This window comes from Podarcis gaigeae (assembly GCF_964106915.1).
Source record: "Podarcis gaigeae genome assembly, chromosome: 17".
NCBI classification, from domain to species: Eukaryota; Metazoa; Chordata; class Lepidosauria; order Squamata; family Lacertidae; genus Podarcis; species Podarcis gaigeae.
Window position 1 is genome coordinate 29,220,949 of NC_139694.1, and position 23,557 is coordinate 29,244,505.

The 23,557-nt window shown below is 46.5% G+C and overlaps 2 protein-coding genes and 2 long non-coding RNA genes across 5 annotated transcripts in view; 2 read left to right on the forward strand and 2 right to left on the reverse strand.

Moving 5' to 3' along the window:
* Nucleotides 1-3,897, reverse strand: part of LOC310835283 — a 49,861-nt gene extending 45,964 nt beyond the window's left edge. Inside the window, exons 1-2 of one of the 2 annotated variants that reach the window (XR_014559503.1) lie at nucleotides 3,686-3,869; nucleotides 1,278-1,418 (exon numbers count right to left, since the gene is read on the reverse strand). This is a non-coding gene — a long non-coding RNA (uncharacterized lncRNA). Of the gene's footprint in view, nucleotides 1-1,216; nucleotides 1,419-3,685 lie in introns of those variants that run through there. The other variant, XR_014559504.1, reaches the window with a different exon arrangement.
* LOC310835337 lies at nucleotides 732-22,453 on the forward strand. The gene is made up of 2 exons (XR_014559567.1): nucleotides 732-783; nucleotides 22,302-22,453. It is a non-coding gene; the product is annotated as an uncharacterized lncRNA (long non-coding RNA).
* KCNV2 (potassium voltage-gated channel modifier subfamily V member 2) lies at nucleotides 1,699-10,431 on the forward strand. The gene is made up of 2 exons (XM_083719190.1): nucleotides 1,699-3,527; nucleotides 9,866-10,431. The coding sequence occupies exons 1-2, from the start codon at nucleotides 2,163-2,165 to the stop codon at nucleotides 10,145-10,147; spliced, it is 1,647 nt and encodes a 548-aa protein (XP_083575316.1). The 5' UTR covers nucleotides 1,699-2,162; the 3' UTR covers nucleotides 10,148-10,431.
* Nucleotides 21,487-23,557, reverse strand: part of PUM3 (pumilio RNA binding family member 3) — a 30,579-nt gene continuing 28,508 nt past the window's right edge. The window contains exon 17 of the mRNA XM_083719024.1: nucleotides 21,487-22,698. Coding sequence (XP_083575150.1) covers nucleotides 22,563-22,698 — 136 coding nt within the window. The 3' untranslated portion in view covers nucleotides 21,487-22,562. The remainder of the gene's footprint in view (nucleotides 22,699-23,557) is intronic.

Consider the following 23,557-nt stretch of genomic DNA (forward strand, 5'->3'; position numbering starts at 1 on the left):
ATAACGCTTCCCTATGTATACTACCCACAACAAAGCCAAGGGGGCAGGAAAACATCACCCATAAATCTCCCCACAATGCATTGTTATCTAGAGCATCTCTCTGGGGCAAAGAGCCACATGGAAATTCAATGCCTCCCCACCCAGCCTCACTGCCAAAACCAAACAAACACACCCAGGAGCGTTTTAAAATCTGAGCGGGGCAACGAAAACCATGCAGACTCTTTGCGATGAACAATTCAACAAGAACTGCCCCAAACAGAGAGAAGATAGCCACCAAACAAAAGGGCACTTGCGTGATCAAATATTACAGAGTTCCAGGTTGTTTGTTCATGGCAAGCATTTGGGGAATTGTGCCAGTAAATAGTTGACATTCAGTCCAACCCACAAGTCAGATTTAAGCTGCCAGGGAGCCCAGTCTCCGCAAAGCAGCTGTGTCAGAGTGAGGGGGGAGCAGGAGAAAAGCTTGCCGTCCACACTAAGTCCTCATGCACAAATATAGTTTTCCATCAAAAGCAATGGGGTGGGAGAAAATTCCCTTCCAGTTTACTGTATTTTTTTGCTCTATAAGACTCACTTTTTCCCTCCTAAAAAGTAAGGGGAAATGTATGTACGTCTTATGGAGCGAATGCAGGCTGCGCAGCTATCCCAGAAGCCAGAACAGCAAGAGGGATTGCTGCTTTCACTGCGCAGCGATCCCTCTTGCTGTTCTGGCTTCTGAGATTCAGAATATTTTTTCCTCCTCCAAAAACTAGGTGCGTCTTGTGGTCTGGTGCATCTTATAGAGTGAAAAATATGGTAAATCCCCACCCCCTAGCTGCCATATACTGAGTCCGGTTGTTGGTTCATTGAACTCCATACTTCCAGCTCTGGCTGGAAGCATCTCTCCAGGGTTTCAAGCAAGAGTCTTTCCCAACTGGATCGGGAGATGCCAGGAATTGACCTTGTGCATTCAGAGTGTGTTCTCTGTCCACTGAGTTCTGGCCCTTCCCTGTGCACGGTGCTTGCCTGCCACTTCGGATGCTTCACCTTGAGGTGTTTTCTCCAGGTGGGCAAGTTCATCTTTAAGCTCCGTTAGGTACACACAAGGGACTGGATGATGATCAGAGCACTGTCACCTCAGCACACAAACAGACACACACCCTGGAAATTCAGAAGTTAATCCAAATTCCAAGAAGCGGAATTGTAATCCTTTATAATTAAGCAAGGATGTATATAATGACATGCTTTGCATAATTTATTCACCCTTTTGCAAGTCAAAGCAGGGAGAAAAGAGCTACCTTTCTGCAGCTCCACCTGATGAGTCTGACACTGGAAATTCTGGATCGTTGGCCTCTGGCCTCTGAGATTTGACCAGGCATTGTCAAATCGCTGTCAACTTCAAGTCTTGTCTTCATAGCCTTGACGTCTAGAAACCTGATCTAAAAACAAAAGAACGAAAGCTGGCATTTTGCAGTTGCCGAGTTCTGCAGTCAATGTCAATTTATGCGCAGCAATGTTTGCTACTCTTGTTTTACATAATATTTGACATTAACGCTTGCATTGACTCTCAGGAACCCCAGCAAATTTAAGTATTGGTTTTTCTGCCTGTAAAATGGGCTGCAAACATAAGGAACGGCTCTAAGAACAGTTGATATACAGAAGAAGAAGAAGAGGAGGAGGAAGAAGAAGAAGAAGAAGAAAACATAGGAAATCGGGGATGAGATGAAAGTCTTTTGTATAATTCCGAAAAATATCCATTGTTGCTCCTTCATAGGAAAGTCTTTTCTGAGTATGTGCTGAGGTGACACAAATAGAAGCCCTTTGATTTTATTTTTATTAGCAGTAATGACTCTGCTACACTTATTATTATTTTTCGACTGATTATCCACAGATTTCTGGATCCATAATCATTCACGTCACAGATAGAGGGAGCGGAGGCTGAAACAGGATAATAGCCTTTAAATCCCCTTCTCTAAGCACTCAGATCTTCCCTGTCAGCAAGATTAAAGCGGTCAACAGCAGTCCCCATGTGCCTGGATCCCACACTGAGTTTTTGCAACAACTGGAGCTGCTGGTCGGTCGGAAAAGAAACGTAAAACGGCTCCGGCGGCAGATGCTTCGGGCAGGAAGGAGAAGGCAACCAGAAGAAGTTTTGCACCCACCACCGAACGCTAAGGGGAAGCATGTGGAACCTTAAGCAAAGAAAGCAGCCTCTGATCTCGGACTATAAAACTGAATCTCGGCCGGGGGCCACCTGGGATGCAACCGTGGGAAGCAACGAAACTGCGGGGACTGGGGGCTTTGGTGCTTCTGACTGGGGATCCCCATTGCAGTTGCCCCAGGACGTTGAGAGCAGCTACTCCTGCTTGGAGGACGAGGAGGAAGAGGGCGAGGAAGAGGAGAAGGGGCTCCCCTCGATGTTTCCCTTCAGCCCAGCCTTCCCAGCTGGAGCCACCACGTCGTCCTCCGTCCTCAACATCAACGTGGGCGGGCAAAGCTACCGCCTGACGTACCAGGCGGTGGCCATCTACCCCACCACCCGCCTAGGCCGCTTGGCCACTTCCACCGACCGCTGGCGCCAGCTGGGCCTCTGCGACGACTACGCGGCTCAGGGAGACGAGTACTTCTTTGACCGGGACCCGGCCGTCTTCCAGCTGGTCTACAACTTCTACGCCTCCGGGGTGCTGCGGGTGCGGGACGAGCTGTGTCCCCGCAGCTTCCTGGAGGAGCTGAGCTACTGGGGGGTCCGCCTCAAGTACACGCCCCGCTGCTGCCGCATCTGCTTCGAGGAGAGGCGGGATGAGCTGAACGAGCAGCTCAAGGTGCAGCGGGAGCTGCGGGCCCAGGCGGCCGTGCAGGAGAGCGAGCACCTCTTCCGCCACATGCGCTACGCTGAGCATCGCTGGCGCCTGTGGAACCTCATGGAGAAGCCCTTCTCCTCCACCACGGCCAAAGCCATGGGGGTGGCCTCCAGCTTCTTCGTGCTCATCTCGGTGGTGGCACTGGCTCTCAACACGGTGGAGGAGATGCAGCACAGGGACAAGGCCACCCAGGAGAGGAGGCCCTTGCTGGAGCACGTGGAGACCTTCTGCATCGCCTTCTTCACCCTGGAGTACGTGCTGCGGCTGGTCTCCACCCCGGACATCCGCTGCTTCGTCAGCAGCGCCCTCAACGCCGTGGACCTCATTGCCATTCTGCCCCTGTACCTCCAGCTCCTTCTGGAGCGCTTTGTGGACGAGGACCAGCCTCGTGGGCAAGGCTCCCAGCATGAAACTGACATAGAGAAAGTGGGGCGGGTGGGGAAGGTGGGGCAGGTGTTGCGCATCATGCGCCTCATGCGCATTTTCCGTATCCTGAAGCTGGCTCGCCATTCGACGGGCCTGCGTGCATTCGGCTTCACGCTGCGCCAGTGCTACCAGGAGGTGGGCTGCCTCCTGCTCTTCATTGCTCTGGGGATCTTTGCCTTCTCCGCCATGGTCTACACCGTGGAACACGATGTCTCCAGCACAAACTTCACCAGCATCCCCCATGCCTGGTGGTGGGCTGCCGTAAGTACCTCCCTGGCAATCTGATGCGCGTTCCTCCCCCCCCTCTCGCTTGCAAGCGTGCCTGTTTTGGAAGTGGCAGGGTCCCCCCCCCCCCCCCATGCCTGGCTTTCCAAACATCTGTTCAGAGTGTTGACTTTACAGAACATGCATGCATGCACCCGTCAGCTGGAAGCTTTCCTATAGTAGATCAGGCTAAAATCAGTGCAGCTGAGCTTGAACCGGAGAGCTCTTTGCGGCTGTGCCACAGACTTTGTGCTGCTTCTCGCAGAGAAGGGGAAGAAGGAAACGAGAAGGGCAAGCACATGTCTGCCTGGCCTTAACTTTGCTGTGACTTATCTGTGCCTACTTGACAGCTTGCTGCTGGTATTTTTGTAGCAGATACATAAGGGAGGCTGCGGGGGTGGTTTCACATTCCTTCCAAAGTGAGTTTCCAAAGCAGCTCTGCTCAGCAGTTTAGCAATGCAATCAGAAGGGGGCACATATTAGCTCTCACCCAGCAGTTAAAAAGATGAGGCTGGGAATCTGGGAAAAAGGTGAGGCTGGGAATCTGTCCCTACAGAAGTTTTGTTTCATTTCCAAATGTGCCTGTGGATGAACAATTTCGAGATAGGAAAATAAGAGCAGCTGGCCATCACAAGGCTTTCCAGACAGCTGGTGCTTGCAGCTACAGCAGAGCCCAAAATGATTTTTTAAAAATTGCATTTGCCCTGAGCCAGCCGCAGACAAAAATAACAAAACGGGAAGACCCTCTAGCTCAGTTGCTTGTAATGCAATACAGAGCTTATAATTTATAGGTTGAAATGCATCCTAAGCCACCAGGGATGGGGAAATGGACATTCCTTCTAGTGCAGCTGGAGGAATCAGGAGGTCTTAGTAGCCCAAGGACAGAGGCTCATCCTGCAAATAGTTCAGCACAGGAACAAAGCCTTCCATTGACTGGGACATCGAGCTCAGGGTTGACTACACTGGCAGCTGATCTTCAGGCTTTCAAACAGGGTCTCTCCCCATTCCTACCTGGAGTTGCCAGCGCCAAGCTGCCTACAGAGCTCTGCCCCCTGAGTTTTCGGATTTTCCATATTGCTTTGGTGGCCAAAGTCTTTGCAGAGTCACCAGCACTAATCAAATGTGAAGGCAACTTCACTAAAACAAAAACCCTGTTCCTTGTGCCTGAGTCCACATTCTTCCCATGGGAACCTCCCTGCATATGGCAAAATGGTGGCACATGTGAAAGATGGTGCATGGGATTCGTATAGTTTTCAGCAGCACAAACATCTCCTGTGATCAAACTCATTCTGTGTGACGTGACCTTGATTGACCCCTTTGGATAGGTAAAGAAATCCAAGTTTGGAGCAGGTTCAGGGGGTGTTAACTTTGGACAGCAGATTATGTAAACAGACTTGTGAGCAGAAACTAGAAGTGCTACAGAAACTAGAGAAGCTATAGAATATAAATTGCATCCTGCCAATTCATGAAAGCATGTTAGAGCTTAGCTGGAAAGCTCTTCTGATAACCTTTCCCCTTTGAGGCTAGTATATATGGTGTGTGGGGATAGATAGATGATAGATATAGATAGATGGATAGATATAGATAGATGATGATAGATGATAGATAGATAGATAGATAGATAGATAGATAGATAGATAGAAGAGAGAGAGAGATGATAGAAGAAGAAGAAGAAGAAGAAGAAGAAGAAGAAGAAGAAGAAGAAGAAGAAGAGTAGTTTGGATTTGATATCCCGCTTTATCACTACCCGAAGGAGTCTCAAAGCGGCCAACATTCTCCTTTCCCTTCCTCCCCCACAACAAACACTCTGTGAGGTGAGTGGGGCTGAGAGACTTCAGAGAAGTGTGACTAGCCCAAGGTCACCCAGCAGCTGCATGTGGAGGAGCGGAGACGTGAACCCGGTTCCCCAGATTACGAGTCTACCGCTCTTAACCACTACACCACACTAGATAGATGATAGATATAGATGATAGATGATAGATATAGATAGATAGATGATAGATAGATAGATAGATAGATAGATAGATATAGATAGATGATATAGATAGATAGATAGATAGATAGATAGATAGATAGATAGATAGATATAGATGATAGATGATAGATATAGATAGATAGATGATAGATAGATAGATAGATAGATAGATAGATAGATAGATAGATGATAGATAGATAGATAGATAGATAGATAGATAGATAGATAGATAGATGATATAGATAGATAGATAGATGATAGATAGATAGATAGATAGATAGATAGATAGATAGATGATAGATAGATAGATGATAGATAGATAGATAGATAGATAGATAGATAGATAGATAGATAGATAGATAGATAGAGATAGATAGATAGATGATAGATAGATAGATAGATAGATAGATAGATAGATAGATAGATAGATAGATAGATATAGATAGATATAGATAGATAGATATAGATAGACAGAGATAAATGATAGATAGATGATGATAGATAGATGAGAGAGAGAGAGAGAGAGAGAGAGAGATTATGAAAATGGTCATCCATTAGCTGCTAAGTATATTCATTTTAGGGAATTGGGATTAATCTAGAAAGAAGTATATTGTTTCCACAAATGAACCCGCAAGTCCTGCAACATCGGGAGGGCCACTGTTCTAAAGGGAGTGGTCTGCTTGGAGGTCAAAGGTTTCCCACCCCTGGCTTAGCAGGTATACTTGCAACCACCCCATACGTTGAAAGCACTCTTGCACAACTTTTAACAGTCAAGGCTTCCCCCAAAGAATCAGGGTAGGAGATGCCCTCTTAGAACTGTGATTCCAGCACCTATAAACTGTTCCCGGGGTTCTTTGGGAGGAGGCAGCACTCTGAAAGTGGTAAAAGTGTTTCAAATGAATGTTGTGGGTGTGACCAATGAACACCAGCAATGGGAACAACTCCAGCATGAGGCTGCAGGCAGAGCTTTTCTTCTAGGACAAAAAGTGCCGGTATTGCATGTCCTTGAGAAGCCCCAGAAAAAAGCACTGGTTGCAGGAATGTCTATCTAAACCCATCTTCTCATGATAATCCTGCTGGTTGGTCTGGGCTGGTGGCTGTTGGCATAACGAACCCTCCCAAACTCCAAATCCCACTGTCCTTCGTCTTCCCCATACTCCAACAGTGGAGCAGATGCCCCTACCCCATGGTTGTATCCTGCACCGCTGCAGACACCTGTAGACAACAGCAGCACCTAGTTCTGCGTGTGTATTTTTCACTTGGCCCAGTCAAGGTGAGGAGGACCAAAGCAGGTGCCAAGAGCCGGGAGACAAGCTGGAAAAAGAGGGATGTGCCCAAGTGCAGGGAAGTGGCTGGGGAGGGAGGCACCAACTTGCAGAAAATATTGGGGTCCAACCCCCCAAAATATTTTATTGGGGGGCAAAGGGACCAGGGCCCCACAGAGTTGATGCCTATCCTTCCTCCGATCCTCATCCCACCAAGGCATAAAGAAACACACATGAAAAATTCCCCACCAGGACTCCTGCTCTTTCATCTGGCTGTTTATTTTCGGAGATCTCCTGCATTAACATTCAATTCCAGTGAGTTAATTTCCATCAGGCCACAAAACTAATCCCTTTTAGACCATCAAATGCGCCAGGTGCATCCGACAAATAAGCTCGCTTGCTGCAGGCTCAGGGAGGGAGCAGGACGTTTCACTCATCTGAAACATCAGGCTCCTTTTTTTCTTTGGGGGGGAAAGAGGAAAATGCCCTCCCCACTGCATGGCTGCCTTTCCAGTGAATATTGCACTGGATGCTGCCAGACAGAAGCCAAGGTACTAAAAAGTGAAGGAGAGCCCAATGCACATTCCGTCTGGAGCCATTTCTTTCACTGTTTTCTCAATATCCCTGTAATACCTTGGCATGGGCTATAATAACAATTGCAGGATAAGGTCAGCAGAAAGACAAATGCAAAGTGAGACGCCATTCTTCGGACAAAACAGGTCAGTGCCGGGTTCCCAACACTCGACTCTTCCACCACCACCCACCCATCCCTGCTTTTCCCCATCTCTTGCAGCTTTAAGGGTCCCTGAAAACGGGGGGGAAATTCAGCTCCTTGTTTCATTCTGGCCTCCTCTTCCTCCACCAACCCCCTGTCCACCCTGCAAACATTCCTTCTCCAAGTTGCTGGAGTATCAACAGGCAAGCGTTCCTGAAGATAGGTAGAGCAGAGGGGGATAGGCCAACATGTGCTTAGGGAGACAGCAGAACCAAGAACCTTGACAGCCTGGATACGGTGACTGGGAGTGGCCACCGGGACCACATAACACAGGTCCTGAGAGATCTGCATTGGCACCCAGCACAATTCAAAGTGTTGGTGCTGACCTTTAAAGCCCTAAACGGCCTCAGTCCTGTATACCTGAAGGAGCGTCTCCATCCCCATCGTTCTGCCCAGACACGAGATCCAGTGCCAAGGGCCTTCTGGTGGTTCCCTCATTGCGAGAAGTGAGGTTACAGGGAACCAGACAGAGGGCCTTCTCGGTAGTGGCGCCCACCCTGTGGAACACCCTCCCTTCAGATGTGAAGGAAATAAGCAGCTATCCTGTCTTTAAAAGACATCTGAAGGCAGCCCTGTTTAGGGAAGTTTTTAATATTTAATGCTGTATTGGTTTTAACACTTGATTGGGAGCCGCCCAGAGTGGCTGGGGAAACTCAGCCAGATGAGCAGGGTATAAATAAATTATTATTATTATTATTATTATTATTATTATTATTATTATTATTATTATTATTTTACGGGAAGGAGGTGCTGCTGCCCTGTCATTTTTCACGAATGAGAGATACAAAAGGTGACCAGCTTGTTTATTACATTCCTATATGAATTGCCCTGTGGCCTTTTTGGCAAAAGGTGGCAAATAAATGTCTTAAAACAAATGACTCATAAAATAAACGAAGCTACACCATAATTCTGAAACAGGCAGATGGAGCAACATGGACATCAATGCCAGCATGGAATTGGTTGCAGTTTTCAACCAGTATAGACCAAGGTAAAGGTCAAGGTAAAGGGACCCCTGACCATTAGGTCTAGTCGTGACCGATTCTGGAGTTGCGACCCTCATCTCGCTTTATTGGCCGAGGGAGCCGGCGTACAGCTTCCGGGTCATTTGGCCAGCATGACTAAGCCATTTCTGGTGAACCAGAGCAGCGCACGGCAACGCCATTTAACTTTCTGCCGGAGCGGTACCTATTTATCTACTTGCACTTTGACGTGCTTTCGAACTGCTAGGTTGGCAGGAGCAGGGACCGAGCAATAGGAGCTCACCCCGTCACAGGGATTTGAACTGCCAACCTTCTGATCGGCAAGTCCTAGGCTCTGTGGTTTAACCCACAGCGTCACCCACGTCCCATTAGACCAAGGTACGGTGGCCCAAACCTAAACAATAGATCTTGAAAAAGACACTCGGGAAAGACATTCCTAGGACAACAGATGGGTAATGAGGGGGAATAAATGGTCTGAGGGACCTGCTGCTGTCACCCCCAGCCCAGCCCACCACTGCCTGCTGCCACTGCCTGCTCCCCAGAAAACCAAGGTGTCAAATCAGCACCTGACAAGGGGAGATGGGGAGGAGGAATTGGATTCAGTTCACATTTAAAGGTGAACTCACCAAATGAAAACACAACTATCCTTCAACATTTGCATCGATCCGAATTTTGCAATGCAGTTCTCCAGCCAAGTAATTTGTGAAAATGGCATACAAAATGTGTTATATTAGTGGAAAAGGCTTAGCAAAAAACAAATGTAGATTAGGCAAGTTTGTATATGAAATGGTATCACACGAGAAAATGACAGGGAAATGCTGGTGAATTTTCATGAGGATTTTGTTTGGAAAATTCACAAACTGACGTATAACTATAGAGAACTGAATTTAGGATTGGGGAAATGAGAAACCGACATTGACGTGCTTGGACATCTTTACTGAGGACACTGCTGTGGCTCAGAAGTTTCTCAGACACACCATCATTGATAGAAAGAGATCATTGTTACATAAGGGAGAGAAAGGCAGCTAAATGGTGTGCAGTTTTTGATGCATGTGTTGGGAAGAAGCAACAGCTTGAGAATCCCCGCCCCACATGGGCACCTTCCTCTGTGCACTGTGATGGGGAGGACAAACACCATCTCTGGTCTTCAGGGATGGGAAGAGCAGAGGCAGATTCTCATATCTATTGCAGAGGAATCTCTTTCCAACCCTGAAATGGAGAGGAACAAATACCGCCTCTGTTCTTCAGAGACCAGTCTCTAAATGACCCCTCTGTCCTCAGCATAGAAAGGTGGCTTAGATGTTCTGAGTAACTGCTTTGTTTTGTGTTTGCTTTTCAAGGTAAGCATTTCTACGGTTGGATATGGAGACATGTGTCCGGAAACCCACCTCGGACGGCTCTTTGCTTTCCTCTGCATCGCTTTCGGGATCATTCTGAACGGAATGCCCATCTCCGTCCTGTACAACAAATTCTCAGACTATTACATCAAGCTGAAAGCCTACGAATACACAGCCATACGCAAAGACAGGGGCAAAGTGGATTTTGCGCGGCGAGCCATGAAGAAAATGTCTGAGTGCTGTGGAAACAGGCCAAACCGATTACCAAGACACAGGTACAATTAATACCTTGGACGGAAAAGAGGGATTGGGAGTTGAGAGGCCAACAGATTCCCTCAGGTTTGTCCACAAGTTAACTGGCAGGAAAAGACTGACTGGGGTATAGTGCAAAACTTTTTCTTTTTTAAAAAAAGATACAAGTGAAGATAATCCCTCTTAATATTTTGTCTGATAAATGTTATAGCCGGTGCCCAAGCAGCCTCTGGAATCAATTGTATTGTGATCCAGTGAGTGATTCCAAATAAGGATCCGCTTGAGAAAATGAGAAGGAATGCAGTCGTTTCTTTGATCTGCAACTCAATGGAGACTTGCTTCCTTCTCGCCCCACTGCATTAATAATACTCAAGTTTCATACAATGACTTGTTTTTGGTACCTGCGGATCCATTTACAGGACAAAAGGCGCTTGACGCACCCTCAAGACAATAATAAAATTCTGGTGCAGGACACAAATATATTCCATTGAGTTGCCACAGCTTCACCCTTGTTCGTTCGCGGGGAGGTGGAGTCTGTCCATTTCAGCTTCTACTTTTCCCCATCTTAAGTTGCTTTCTCCCTATTTCCACATCGGTTTGCCATTAAAACAAATAAAAAAGAGCCCTGATGAAAATTCATCAGCATTTTCGTTTTTCTTCTATTATACACATTTGTGCAAAGCAATTTCTCCTAATTGATTGCATGTTGTATGTTGTGTTATGTTCACTTGGCGTGTGATTTTTGTGCACACTACTTGGCTAGAGAACAGCATTGCAAGATTTGGAGAATTGTGAATTTTGAAGGACGGCTGTGGTTTGGTTTGCATTTTGTTCCATAAAGTGAAAATTCAGCAGATTTGTCTTTAACTGAAAACTGAATCCAATCCCCTCTCCCTGCCTGCCTATGCTCCCATCCCAACTCTCTTAGACACCTCCAGCTGAGAGCAGCTTGTCTGTTGCAGCTTGGTGGCTTAAATCAGGATGATGAGAGCATTTCTGCAGACATTAAACAAATATTGAAGGGGCCAAAGACCCCTCGCCCCCCTAGAGTTGGGATGTCTGTCTCCATCATGTTATTTATCTCACAAAGCACTTCTTTGTTTCTCCCCGCCCCCCTTTTGAACTTTTTTGTGCCGCTAATAAATTTGCATCCAGGGCAATCACCCATGTGGCCCTACTGATGCCCCCCTAATGTATTAGATATCTTGAGTTGCAAACAGAGGTTAAACCACAATTTCCTGATTTGGCTATAACAGAAACTGTGGTTTGACAAAACACAATGCTCCTCCTCTGTCTAAGAAATCCAGCCAATATTTATATAGTAAGAATTGCATGTTGCCATCTCCCTGTCAAGCTAATAGATGGTTTTTTAAAGTAAAGAGCCTGAAAATCGCAACCCAAGAAAGATGTAGCAAGTAGTCATTCCTTTGCATCGTTGCGGTATCACTAAAAACTGGGGTTTGTTTGCAACACACTCCTGTCCTCTAAAGTGCAATGGTGAAGGCACCATATAAGCTGTAGGAACTGACGATAAGCGAGAGTGCAAAGAACGGATGCAGAAAACTGATGGGGGGACAATTTGCCAGAAAGCAGGAGGGTGATTATAAACAGCCAGTGTCTATTAATAAGCGCAGAAGCAGAACTGATAGGCACAGGCAAGCCGTACGCATTTCACATTATTGAATTCACTTGGAGCTGCTGAATCTATGTCATCACATTCTAGAAATTAGGATGAAGCACCGTCCGGAAGCCGAGCAAAGACAAAAAGATGCATCAAATGCAGAATCAAATGCTGTTTGGTAGACAGCGGGAGGCGACACTCGTCTATCAATGGGAAGCAATGAATTAAACCAGCATCACCTCTTGTTTTACCCTGAATATGGACCATCTGCTGTTTCTCATGTCAAAAACAGCACGCGGAGGAATGTGTCTGACAGAATGAGCTGGAGAACATCTTTGTGAGAGACTGGGATCTTCTGAATGGGGGAGGATGGGTTTGCAAGCCGCAGTGACAAATATATATCTATGCAAGTGCTGATTTGATTTTGTTCACAGGCTAAGTTGTGCATTCATTTGCACCTGCAGCCACTGTAGAATCTGCACATGTGTTGTTAACTCCCCTTCCAGAACCTGCATGAAAAGGCTACAGAACTACTGTTATCCCCTCGAGTTTCACGGCTGTTTGGCATTACTGTTTATTATGCCCCACCCCATAATTATGTATATAGCCTTCTTGCCGCTGACGAGAGTGGGCTCCAGTCCACAGAAGATTATGCCGCAATAAAGCTTTTCATTTTTAAGGTGCCACAAGACTCTTCTGTTCTCAGATGAAGAAAGCAAAACTCTCTCTCTTAAGGTCCCTCTAGAGCAGCTTAAATGGAGGGAGAGCTGGTGTCTGTTTCAGCAGCTAGGTTCACATCTGGAACTCACATATTTTCGACAGACAAGAACAAAATGTCTGTGACTTTTCCTGAATATATTTTGGGTTGTTGTTGTTGTTATTATTGTTATTATTATTATTATTATTATTATTATTATTATTATTATTATTTTATACCCTGCCCATCTGGCTGGGTTTCCCCAGCCACTCTGGGCAGCTTCCAACAAAACACTAAAATACAATAACCTATTAAACATTAAAAGCTTCCATAAACAGGGCTGCCTTTAGATGTCTTCTAAAAGTTTGGTAGTTATTTTTCTCTTTGACATCTGGTGGGAGGGTGTTCCACAGGGCGGGTGCCACTACTGAGAAGGCCCTCTGCCTGGTTCCCTGTAACTTGGCTTCTCGCAGCGAGGGCGCTGGACCTCAGTGTCCAGGCAGAATGATGAGAGATTCATCATTCTGCCTGGACATATAAGCTACGGGACAAGGATAACTGTGACTTTAAAGATGAATGGGGACCCTTTACAAAGTATTTGAAGACGCAACAAAGTGCGTGAGATTCATTCCTAACCCCCAGTGTGAGCAGAAGCCCCGAGAAAGCCCCATTTACACAATGGGGGTGTCCACCAAGTGACTGGCAGGAGAGGGGAGCAGAGCAACCCCCAGAACAGCAAAGGGGGGTGAAGATGGGGGCATCATTCCATCTGGTAAACCGGGATGCTTGTGCAAATGTAACAATTGGAAGAGTGAGACATTTGATTCCATCCACAGACAAAAGCATGAAATGAACAGTCTCCTGTAATTGTTAAAGTTTTGGTCTAGGACTGGAAACAGCAGGGTTTAAATTGTTGCTGAGCCATGAAGTTCACCAGGTGATCGTGGACCAACTAAAGACTATCCCACACTATCTTACTGAACATCCTAAACACATTTTACAGCAGAAATTATTCTGAGTAAATATGCACAAAATTGCATATTGAGTAGTTGACAGTTCAGGTAGATTTTGGCATGTCCATCACTGCTTGCAAACGCACAACCAAATTGCGGTATGCTGTGTTGTGGTTCAACCCTGCTGTGGAAAACTGTTCTGGGGGCACAAAGCCAATTTGTTATGCCCCCCCCCACCATGGAAAAAATGATTGTCATGAAATTTGGAAACTCTTCAGTCATGCATGGAACACACAAGGGTAATCTGTCAGATAGTGGGAAAGTACAAGCATGGTTTTTCCCCAGCACAGCACACCTGCACGTGTCCAATTTGAGAATCCACAAATGCGCCTACAAAGACCAAATTGATTTGCACTCGCAGACATTCTCATGGGGGTGGAGTGATCACATGTGCGCTGGCCCCAGCCTTCCTGTAAGGAGCTCAAAGGTAATTGCTTGAGAATAGCTGCATACATTCTCACGAAAATGTCATGAACTTCCTGGCTGGGCAGGAGTTGAACCTGGATTTCTCCATGACTTTAATTGCTGCCTTAGGCTAGTCGATGTGTACATAGTGATTTCACAAAGTGTTCCCGTTTCCCAGATCAAGGCTGGAGGATTGTTTGCTTGAAGAGCTTGGGAAATGTACCAGTCTGCAAAACAAGGAAATCCATGCCTCCTCCTATCACGGGTTTTGGAGAAAACCATGACAAACCTGTCCACATTAAAAGTAAAATGGCCTGTTGAAAACAACACATTCCTATTTACTATTTTGCACAAATACAGTTAATATTGTGGTTGGTTGATGCAGTGCACTCCATTCAGGCAAGGAAGGGCAGCAAAAAACAACTTTAGTAGATAGGGTTTTGGGACGTGGGTGGCGCTGTGGGTTAAACCATAGAGCCTAGGGCTTGCCGATTGGAAGGTCGGCGGTTCAAATCCCTGCGCCAGGATGAGCTCCCATTGCTCGGTCCCTGCTCCTGCCAACCTAGCAGTTCGAAAGCATCTCAAAGTGCAAGTAGATAAATAGGTACCGCTCTGGCGGGAAGGTAAACGGCGTTTCCGTGTGCTGCTCTGGTTCGCCAGAAGCGGCTTGGTCATGCTGGCCACATGACCTGGAAGCTGTATGCTGGCTCCCTTGGCCAATAAAGCGAGATGAGCGCCGCAACCCCAGTCAGCCACGACTGGACCTAATGGTCAGGGGTCCCTTTACCTTTACCTTGGATAGGGTTTACTTTTTAAAAATCAGCTATCCAGAGAAGCATTGGACAGATGGAAGAGCACTGGGGTAAAAGCAGCAACTGAAGTACAGAAATGTTGGGCTACAACTCCCATCATCCTTGGCTCTACCACTGGCAACTGGAACCCAACAACATCTGGAGGAGAACATGCTCCCCACCCCCGGCTGTTACAAACTGGAACTTACTGTAAGGTTCGAACAATGAGAAACGGAAAGACCAAAATGGATAAATCTGTCCACTCAGCAACCGGCATTCAGACATATTGCCTCTGACTGCCACAGATGTAAGGAATTGATGTGTAGGAACACAAAATGCAGTTTTGAAAAAGAGCTGGTGTGTAGGTTGGGTTGGGTTGGGATGGGTTGGGTTGGTCAAAGGAATCTTCCACAGCAGATCACGACCAGGAGAGCAGTCCTTCATTTCCTGAGGCCGCGTCCAGAAGACGAGGACTCAGACATTCTGGGACAGTCCTCTCTTTCCTGCAGTTCTTGTCATGGTGCCAAGATGAGTGTTGTGGTCCTTAATTCTTATCCTTAAGAAAGGAAAGCAGGCACCCAGTGTCAGGGCCTGTGGCCCGTCCTTGATTCCGCTGGGTGCTGAGGAGGCCGGACTGAGCTGAACATACGAGTGAGAAAAATAGCGTTCTTGCCAAGGATTATTACCATATTTTTTGCTCTAGAAGACTCACTTTTTCCCTCCTAAAAAGTAAGGGGAAATGTGTGTGTGTGTGTCTTATGGAGCGAATGCAGGCTGCGCAGCTATCCCAGAAGCCAGAACAGCAAGAAGGATCGCTGCTTTCACTGCACAGCGATCCCTCTTGCTGTTCTGGCTTCTGGGATTCAGAATATTTTTTTTCTTGTTTTCCTCCTCCAAAAACTAGGTGCGTCTTGTAGTCTGGTGCGTCTTATAGAGCGAAAAATATGGTAAATACTGACCAGTGATAAAAGTGTCCTGTCCCTTTGAAGAGGGAATCATTCTTAGAGCTTATCACAATCTACACCATACAATCTACGACCCTTATATTCTCAGGGTCATCCATCCAACTACACAGGATGCAGAATGGACTGAAATATTTTGTGTGCAGAGGGAGAAACAACTTTGAATGCTCATGTGCAGGGAGAGAAGCCACACACCTTCAAAGGAAAAAGCAGCATATTCAAGCAGAAGGATGATAAGGCTGGGCATTCACCCAACTCTGCTCGCAAGCAGCTTTTAATGGAGAGCATCCCAAAACATGATCCCCACCTGTGTTCTGAAATGGCGCACTCTATGTTACGTCCTCCTGCTGCAGGTGTAGAGCAAACCACCTCACAGGTGGGGTGGCAACCTGTGTCTGGAATGTACCACTTCAGATTGTGAGTAGGGTCTCTTGTAATGGGAAGAAAACCCCTGAAAAGCATTGACAGGCATAGAAAACGAGCATGCCAGAGTAAAGCTTAGGCTACCACCCTCCTCCAAAGCAGCTGGTTTTCTATGTACAAGGATTTAAAAAGAAAAGTGGAAGAGCTTTTTATCATGTGATTACACGCCAGACACCGGTTTATTGCCATTTGATGTTGGGATTTAAAAACAAAAGATCAACATGAGATGCACAACATATGCAAGGCAATGCCTTTCATTAGTTCAGCTGCCAAATCTCCCTATTTCTCCCTGCCTCCCAAATAATACCCAAATATAACGTATTACTTCAGGCAAGCATGGTTACTGTCTCAGTGAACCAACAATGGAAAATTAACACTGTGAGGCATTTTATGACCATAGTTAAGTTTGTTCTTTCTTTTCTTTTGCAGAGACTAATGAAACTCTTAAGAGACACTAAGATAATAAAGTCTAGCAATATACCTCACTGATTCTGGCTGATCCTCTTCACTCCAGGCAAAAGGAGAAGACAGACGTGTTCACGATGGAAAACTTTCAGAAAGGATGAAATCACTGTATTTTTCGCTCTATAGGATGCACCGGACCATAGGAGGGGGACAACAGGGGGGGGGATTCTCCCCCTCTCTGCTCAGCGCCCCTTCAGTGAAGTGGCAGGAGAAACGGAGCCCCTTCCATTTCTCCTCCCACTTCGCTGAAGGGGCGCTGCGCAGAGAGGGGAAACTGTGTAGCGCCTCTCCAGCAAAGCGAAGCCTGGGGAACAAGAGGGATCGGTGTGCACTGACCCCTCTCGCTCTCCAGGCTTCAGGCAGCTATCCGCAAGCCTTCGGAGCGCAGCGGGAACTCCTGCTGCGCTCCGAAGGCTTGCAGATAGCTGCCTGAAGCCCCTGGAGCGAAGCCTTTGAAGCCTCCGCAAAGCGGCGGGGTGAAGGCACCCCACTGCCCTGCAGAGGCTTTGTGCAGCCATCCCCAAGCTAGAACGGCGAGACAGAGCGCTCTGCAGTGCTGTGTCTCGCTGTTCTGGCTTTGGGGACAGCCTTTGTAGCCTCCACAGGGCAGTGGGGTGCCTTCACCCCACTGCCCTGCGGAGGCTTTGTGCAGCTAACCCTAAGCTAGAACAGCGAGACGGAGCGCTGTGCAGCACTCCATCTCCCTGTTCTGGCTTTGAGCTTAGCTACACAGCCTGCATTCGCTCTATAGGACGCACACACATTTCCCCTTAATTTTTGGAGGGGAAAAAGTGCGTCCTATAAACGAAAAATACGGTAATGCATGTTGTCCTTTCCTGGTGGCCCCATTTGAAGCCCCCCTCTAAAAAGGGGCTGTGGCTGAACTGGGGTTTGCCTAGACACTGTACTGCAAAAACACACCCACCCACCGGGGGAAAGAGGAGGAGTGCATTAGGCGTCCCAGTTTGGAAACCTGGCTGCTGAAGGAGTGCTTAAAGAGCAGCCACAGTTCACTGGGCAGCTGGCTCTATCCGCAGAGCCCTGAGGCAAAGAGTAACATTTGATCCTAAATCCTGCATCATTTTTAGCTTCAGCACAGCAAAAGCAGCTGTGGCCTAAAAACCAGGAACTTCAATACTCCGGACAGTGTCAGAATTCTGGGCTGCAATCTCATGCGCTTGTTTTAAACTTGGTTTAACAGCTATATTTAGAACCTTGGATTTTTGTCCCATTTAACTTGCAATACACAGAGATACTTGGCTTGCGCTGATCCCCTGTTTACATAACCTTTATTAACTTCTTTATGCAGTAGTACAGAAATTACACAACATACCAATGTAATCTGCCTTTTTTATCCCGGATTACGGCTTCCAAATGCTACAGGAATCATATTTTAGGAATATGTCTGTTAAGGCAATTTAAAACGGACACACAAATGAACAATGAGTTGTAAGAGCAGAGACAGAAGTGCCGGACATATTGCTTTAAAGCACACAACCAACCAACTGCTGAGTGGTCTTTTTAAACTTACGTTCTCAGTTTCTGAAAATACATATAACAAATATAGCCCAACCCCAAGGCAACATTCCACACCTATACATGAAGCAGGTTTGCAAAGAGCTTAGGGTTGGTGACACCAGTTAAGTGCCTTCTGCTCTCTGCCCTAACTGGTTGTCCCAGTGAGCCATGGGAAGCTGGCGGTGGGGAGACAACATTGTCCTTTCCAATGGAATGAATGGACCATAAACGGCTGAACTCTGGGCTGCATCTCCATTCCCACCCAGCTCCCACCACCCACAACTCTTGCCAATAGCTTTGCACACCTAGTTTGTGATCTATTAAATCGGGCGCTTTCCCTTCTTACTCATTGCTATAATAACAATAATAATAAATTTTATTTAAACCCTGCCCTCCCCGGCCAGAGCCGGGCACAGGGCGGCTAACACCAGTAAAATTACAATAAAATCATAATAGGAAAAAAAGACCAAATTGAAATACAGGTTAAAATGCAATTTCAAATGCAGCCTCCTTTTAACAGTAGCCCATAGATCAAAACCATAAGGGGAGGGAAACATAAGGGTCAGACTGAGTCCAAACCAAAGGCCAGGCGGAACAGCTTTGTCTAGCAGGCCCTGCGGAAAGATGTCAAGTCTCGCAGAACCCTAGTCTCTTGTGACAGAGCGTTCCACCAAGTCGGGGCCAGTACTGAGAAGGCCCTGGCCCTAGTTGAGACCAATCTAACCATTTTGCAACCTGGGACCTCCAAAGTGTTGTCATTTGTGGACCTTAAGGTCCTCCATGCAGAGTGGTTACCCCATTATTCACCCTGAATAGCTCAGCTGGTGAGAGCGGGGTGCTGAGAACACCAAGGCTGCAGGTTCGATCCCTGTAAGGGACAGCTGCCTATCCCTGCATTGTCGGGGGCTGGACTGCATGACCCTCAGGGCCCCAACTCCACAATTCTGTGATTCTATGACCACAGTAGGGACGCGGGTGGCGCTGTGCGTTAAACCAGAGCCTAGGGCTTGCCGATCAGAAGGTCGGCAGTTCGAATTCCTGCGACGAGGTGAGTTCCTGTTGCTCGGTCCCTGCTCCTGCCAACCTAGCAGTTTGAAAGCACGAAGTGCAAGTAGATAAATAGGTACTGCTCCGGCGGGAAGGTAAATGGTGTTTCCGTGCGCTGCTCTGGTTCGCCAGAAGCGGCTTAGTCATGCTGGCTACATGACCGGGAAGCTGTACGCCGGCTCCCTCGGCCAATAAAGCGAGATGAGCGCTGCAACCGCAGAGTTGGTCACGACTGGACCTAATAGTCAGAGGTCCCTTTACCTTTATGACCACGGTAAAGCTCCAGATCTGAAGTCACACAGGACGTATGCGTGACATTGGCACGGTTGAGTCTTGTTGCGACTTTGCCATCTCAAAAGGAAAAACGGGTGGTCCAGAGATGGCCAATGGGTGCGGGGATTGACATGGCTAAGAAAGCATCCTAATGTCAGCAGCAGGATTCCTATTCCACCTGCATGGTGGCAGCACCAAGGACCCGTTCGATGAAATTTCTAGGCCACAGCCCTGTACGTTTCCTCCCAACACCATGAGCTTCTGTTTCACTGCTGTGACTAAGAGCAGTTCTTAAAGATATCTAAACCAGAAATATCCAACACAGCGAAAGAGTCACAGAATCAAGTCCATTGCTAAACACTGATGAAAACTGATTTATTCAAAACAAATAGTTTCATGTCCGTGTTTATGTCCGGGTAGATGGACAGATCATTCCATGATCGCAGAACAAACATGCAAGTCCCACTTTGTCCACATCCAAATTTTGGAAGGCACAAAACGTACAATGCCAACACTTTTCCCTTGGATCTTTGATGTGTCTGTAGGATAACGTATTTGGATTAAAGCAACATCTAAAAGGCAAATAAACACACACTGCTTTCCTGAGTCTGGAAAGGGCAGAAAAAGCAGTTACAACAGACAACTGAGATAAGAGCTAATGAAAGCACACAAGTTAACCATCATTTAATTACTTGTTAACAAAACTGCATGTTCATAATCTGCTGTTTGAGAAGCACACCTCCAATATTTACTTTTGGCTAAATTAAACTTTATTTGGCTCCTCCACAGAGGACGGGGCCACTGAGTAAACTTTATGTTGATGTTTTGGAAAAACTGCATTTGCTCTGGGACTGCAAATCTGAAGGGGAGCTCAAAACTTCCTTCCTCAAAACTGCCGCCACCCTTTGTCCCAGCCAGGGCCATTTTTGCTGGCCTTTAAATTGGTTATCTGATGCTAATCAAAGTTATCTGTTTCAGTCACAAGAGACAATCCTGTTAGGGGAACTGATGAGCCGCAAGAGCGGCTGTGTGGGCAAATGCTTTTTGTCACTGCCAATTAGATAGAGTTGAGATTAACCTTTAAGTGTGACACAGGGTAATGATGCTTAGGCGGATTGGGGGAGTGCAGTCCGCACCACACTGCCCCATCAGCAGACAAGGGCTTTCCCTGGTCCCCCTCCTTTTGGCAATGCAGCAGGTATATGTCAGGGTTCATTAGCAGACAGCTCTGAGCTTGTTAAGTGCCAAAGCAGCTCCAGCCAATCGCTTTGCAGGAGAGACCTCTCCCTTCCGTACTAAGAACTCCATCTACATGATCCACTTTGATAAGCTTTTGATATTTACTTCTAACTTACGGTATTTTTCCATGTATAAGACGAGGTTTCTTAATTTTTTTAAAAATGCTAAAAATTGGGGGTCATCTTATAAACGGATAGTGCAGAGGTGGAACGGGCGATTGGTGGCTGCCGTGACCAGGAGATTGTCAGCGGTATTTGGGCGGGTGATTGGTGTTTGTGGCAAGGTTTGCTGGTGAGTGGCTGCTGTGGGAATTGGGTGGGCGATTGGCGGCTGCTGGCGGCGAGTGGGCAGACGATTGGTGGATTCGTTCATGCATGCGATTGTCAGTGGCAGTCTGGCAAGTGAGCCATTGTTAGCAAACCCCCCCCCCCAAAAAAAGCTCAACAACTCTGGGCAATCCCTCCCCCCCAAAAAAAAAAGTTTAACAACTCTGGGCAATCTCCCCCCATTTCCTCCCCCAAAATAGGGGTCTTATACACTGTTATACCCAGAAAAATACAGTACATGCAGCGCTACGGTCTGCAAGATAATATTTTCACATTATTAATTCTAAAACCACTGTGTTATTTCATATGTGTGAGTGCCAATTAAGCTTCTTTTGGACTCAAGTGGAATTGAATTGCTCCAGCTGAAGTATCGGGATTAAAGCCAGGCGTTCTCCTCTGTCCACTGAGTAAAGCAATTTTCCTCCAGGGAATTATGGCAAAGAGGGAGGAGAGTCACGTGTTGCCACCTATGCATGATTAGTCCTAACTGGAGTACGGCACGCCCAAAGCTGTCAGCCAAATTGCAGAGAAAACGACAAACTAGTTTTTAGCCTTACCATTCAAGTTCATTAACAGTCCACATACCTTCAGATTCAAGAAAGCAAATACTTTATTCCATAAAAGAACACTGCTAATAACAGTTATTCCACCAAACTCATCTTTTTAGAAATCTAGGAGCTGTGTTCAGCATTGTTTAAAAAGGTGTTTCCATAGGAACAGCATGTTTTTCTTCTGCTGAGATTGGAGAGGATTTTTTTGGCAACAGAGGGAAGAGGGACTTTAAACATGAACCACCTGCAAGCCTAGAGGAAGCCTATTCACTTAGTGCAAGCGTCATGCTCCTTGATTATTTGGGCAATCACCAGCACATGTCCTTCCTTGGCCTCCCGTTGCCCTTAGCTCTCCCTTCCCTGGTTAAGGAGAACCAGAGTTTACTGTGACAACTGAGTAAACTCAGGTTTCAGACTCCGAATGTGTTGTAAGCGAACACCAACCACTCTCCCACTAAGGAGCATTCCAGTCCATCTCATAGCTCTGGCCTTGAAGAGCTCTTGGCTAAAGTGGGGCTCCTTTCACCTGAAATTGAGACGGAAAACACGCAGCAGCCGTGGCACCAGTGGCAGAGACAGCGGAGTGGGAGGACTGGGAAGCAGGCAACCGATGAAAAGGAGGAACTTGGAGGCAGAAGGGGAATTCGCAATGCAGATCTGCAAGCATTGGAGGAAAGGTTGGCAGTCAAAAGGAGGAAAGCCAAACAGGTGGCTGGAACGATGGGAGACCAAAGGTGGGGAGGAAGAGAGAGGGGGAAGTGGTTGCTGCCTGGAGCTGAATGTGGATAAGGAGACTAAAATGATGAAGGAAGGAAGGAAGGAAGGAAGGAAGGAAGGAAGGAAGGAAGGCAGGCAGGCACATGGTAATATAGTTTTCAACTGCCCAGCTAATCAAACAGATCTTCCCCTCCAGGGACAATTAAACTGATGCCAAAGAAGAGAAAAAAGATAACCAAACATTCTGAAAAAGCCTAAGTGCTTTTTGACATATTGTGTGTTGTGTTGTTTTTTAAAAAGGTTAGCTCATCTTTACCCCAAAAACCTGTCCTTTAGATGTATCAAAAGGAAGATTCGCTTCCACAAACAGAAAAGTTGTCCACTTAATAACTTCTTTAGGTTATGACGATAATTTCTCCAGCAGTGCCTTTCCTGCTGCTGTGCCATCTTTAGTCCTTTTTTTAAGCTTTGGAATAATACTTTTTAGTCCGGCTTTTACTTCTGTTGCCACTTCCTGATCGGAGCTCTGAAGAAGGCTATAAACAAAAAGAAAATATCACAAATCAGAATTACAATCGGAATGAAATGTGACAAGCAGACAGAGAAGTCAATGCTTGGCAGTCCATCTGCTTTGCCAAAGCATCCATTGGGATGGTTGCCTAATAGCAAATAGCAGCAGTTTATTTTCTTAAATTCTGAAGCATTTAATTTTGACGTTGGCCATCTCAACAGGGGCTAACATGGACACTGGGCTGTCAGAATACACAGGAAAGTGAGCAGCCAAAGAATTTACAAAATATAAATCATTGCTCTTCAAAACTGCAAAAAAGGGAAAAAAAAGCTTCCAAGTATCTTACTTTTAATTCATCAAGGAAAATAGTTTTAAGGAGAAAATGTTTGCACTGACAGTAGTATTAATAGGGCTAAAACACAGCTGCAAAGGAAGATCCAGGCACAGGTCCAGGGAAAACCACACAGACCAGTTTGGAGAACTTTTTCTGTATCCCAGTTAGCGAGTGGCAGCCTCACATTTGACAAAGGAGCCCTGTGCCTTGATCGGAAGTTGGAGTGGCAGATTCATTTTGAACTGCAGTTATTTTTATCATAACCTTCTGATTAAATGAGCACACACACCCCGCCTTGCAGGTTTTTTTTTTTTTTAGATACATAATAAAGATTATGTTGCCAAACCAAACAGAATGGGAGAAGAATTAATGTGGCTTGCGGAGTGATTAAAAATCTGTTTCTCAATGTGACCTAAAGCAGGATGGCAAGGGAGTCAAACTGTTCTGCCTTATCCCAAAAGCACAGCGTTGTTAGTTTGAAGCAGTAGGCTGCGGAGTTTGCATGCCTTTAATGCCTTGGTACATTAGAGATCCTGCTTTGCCCTGGCCT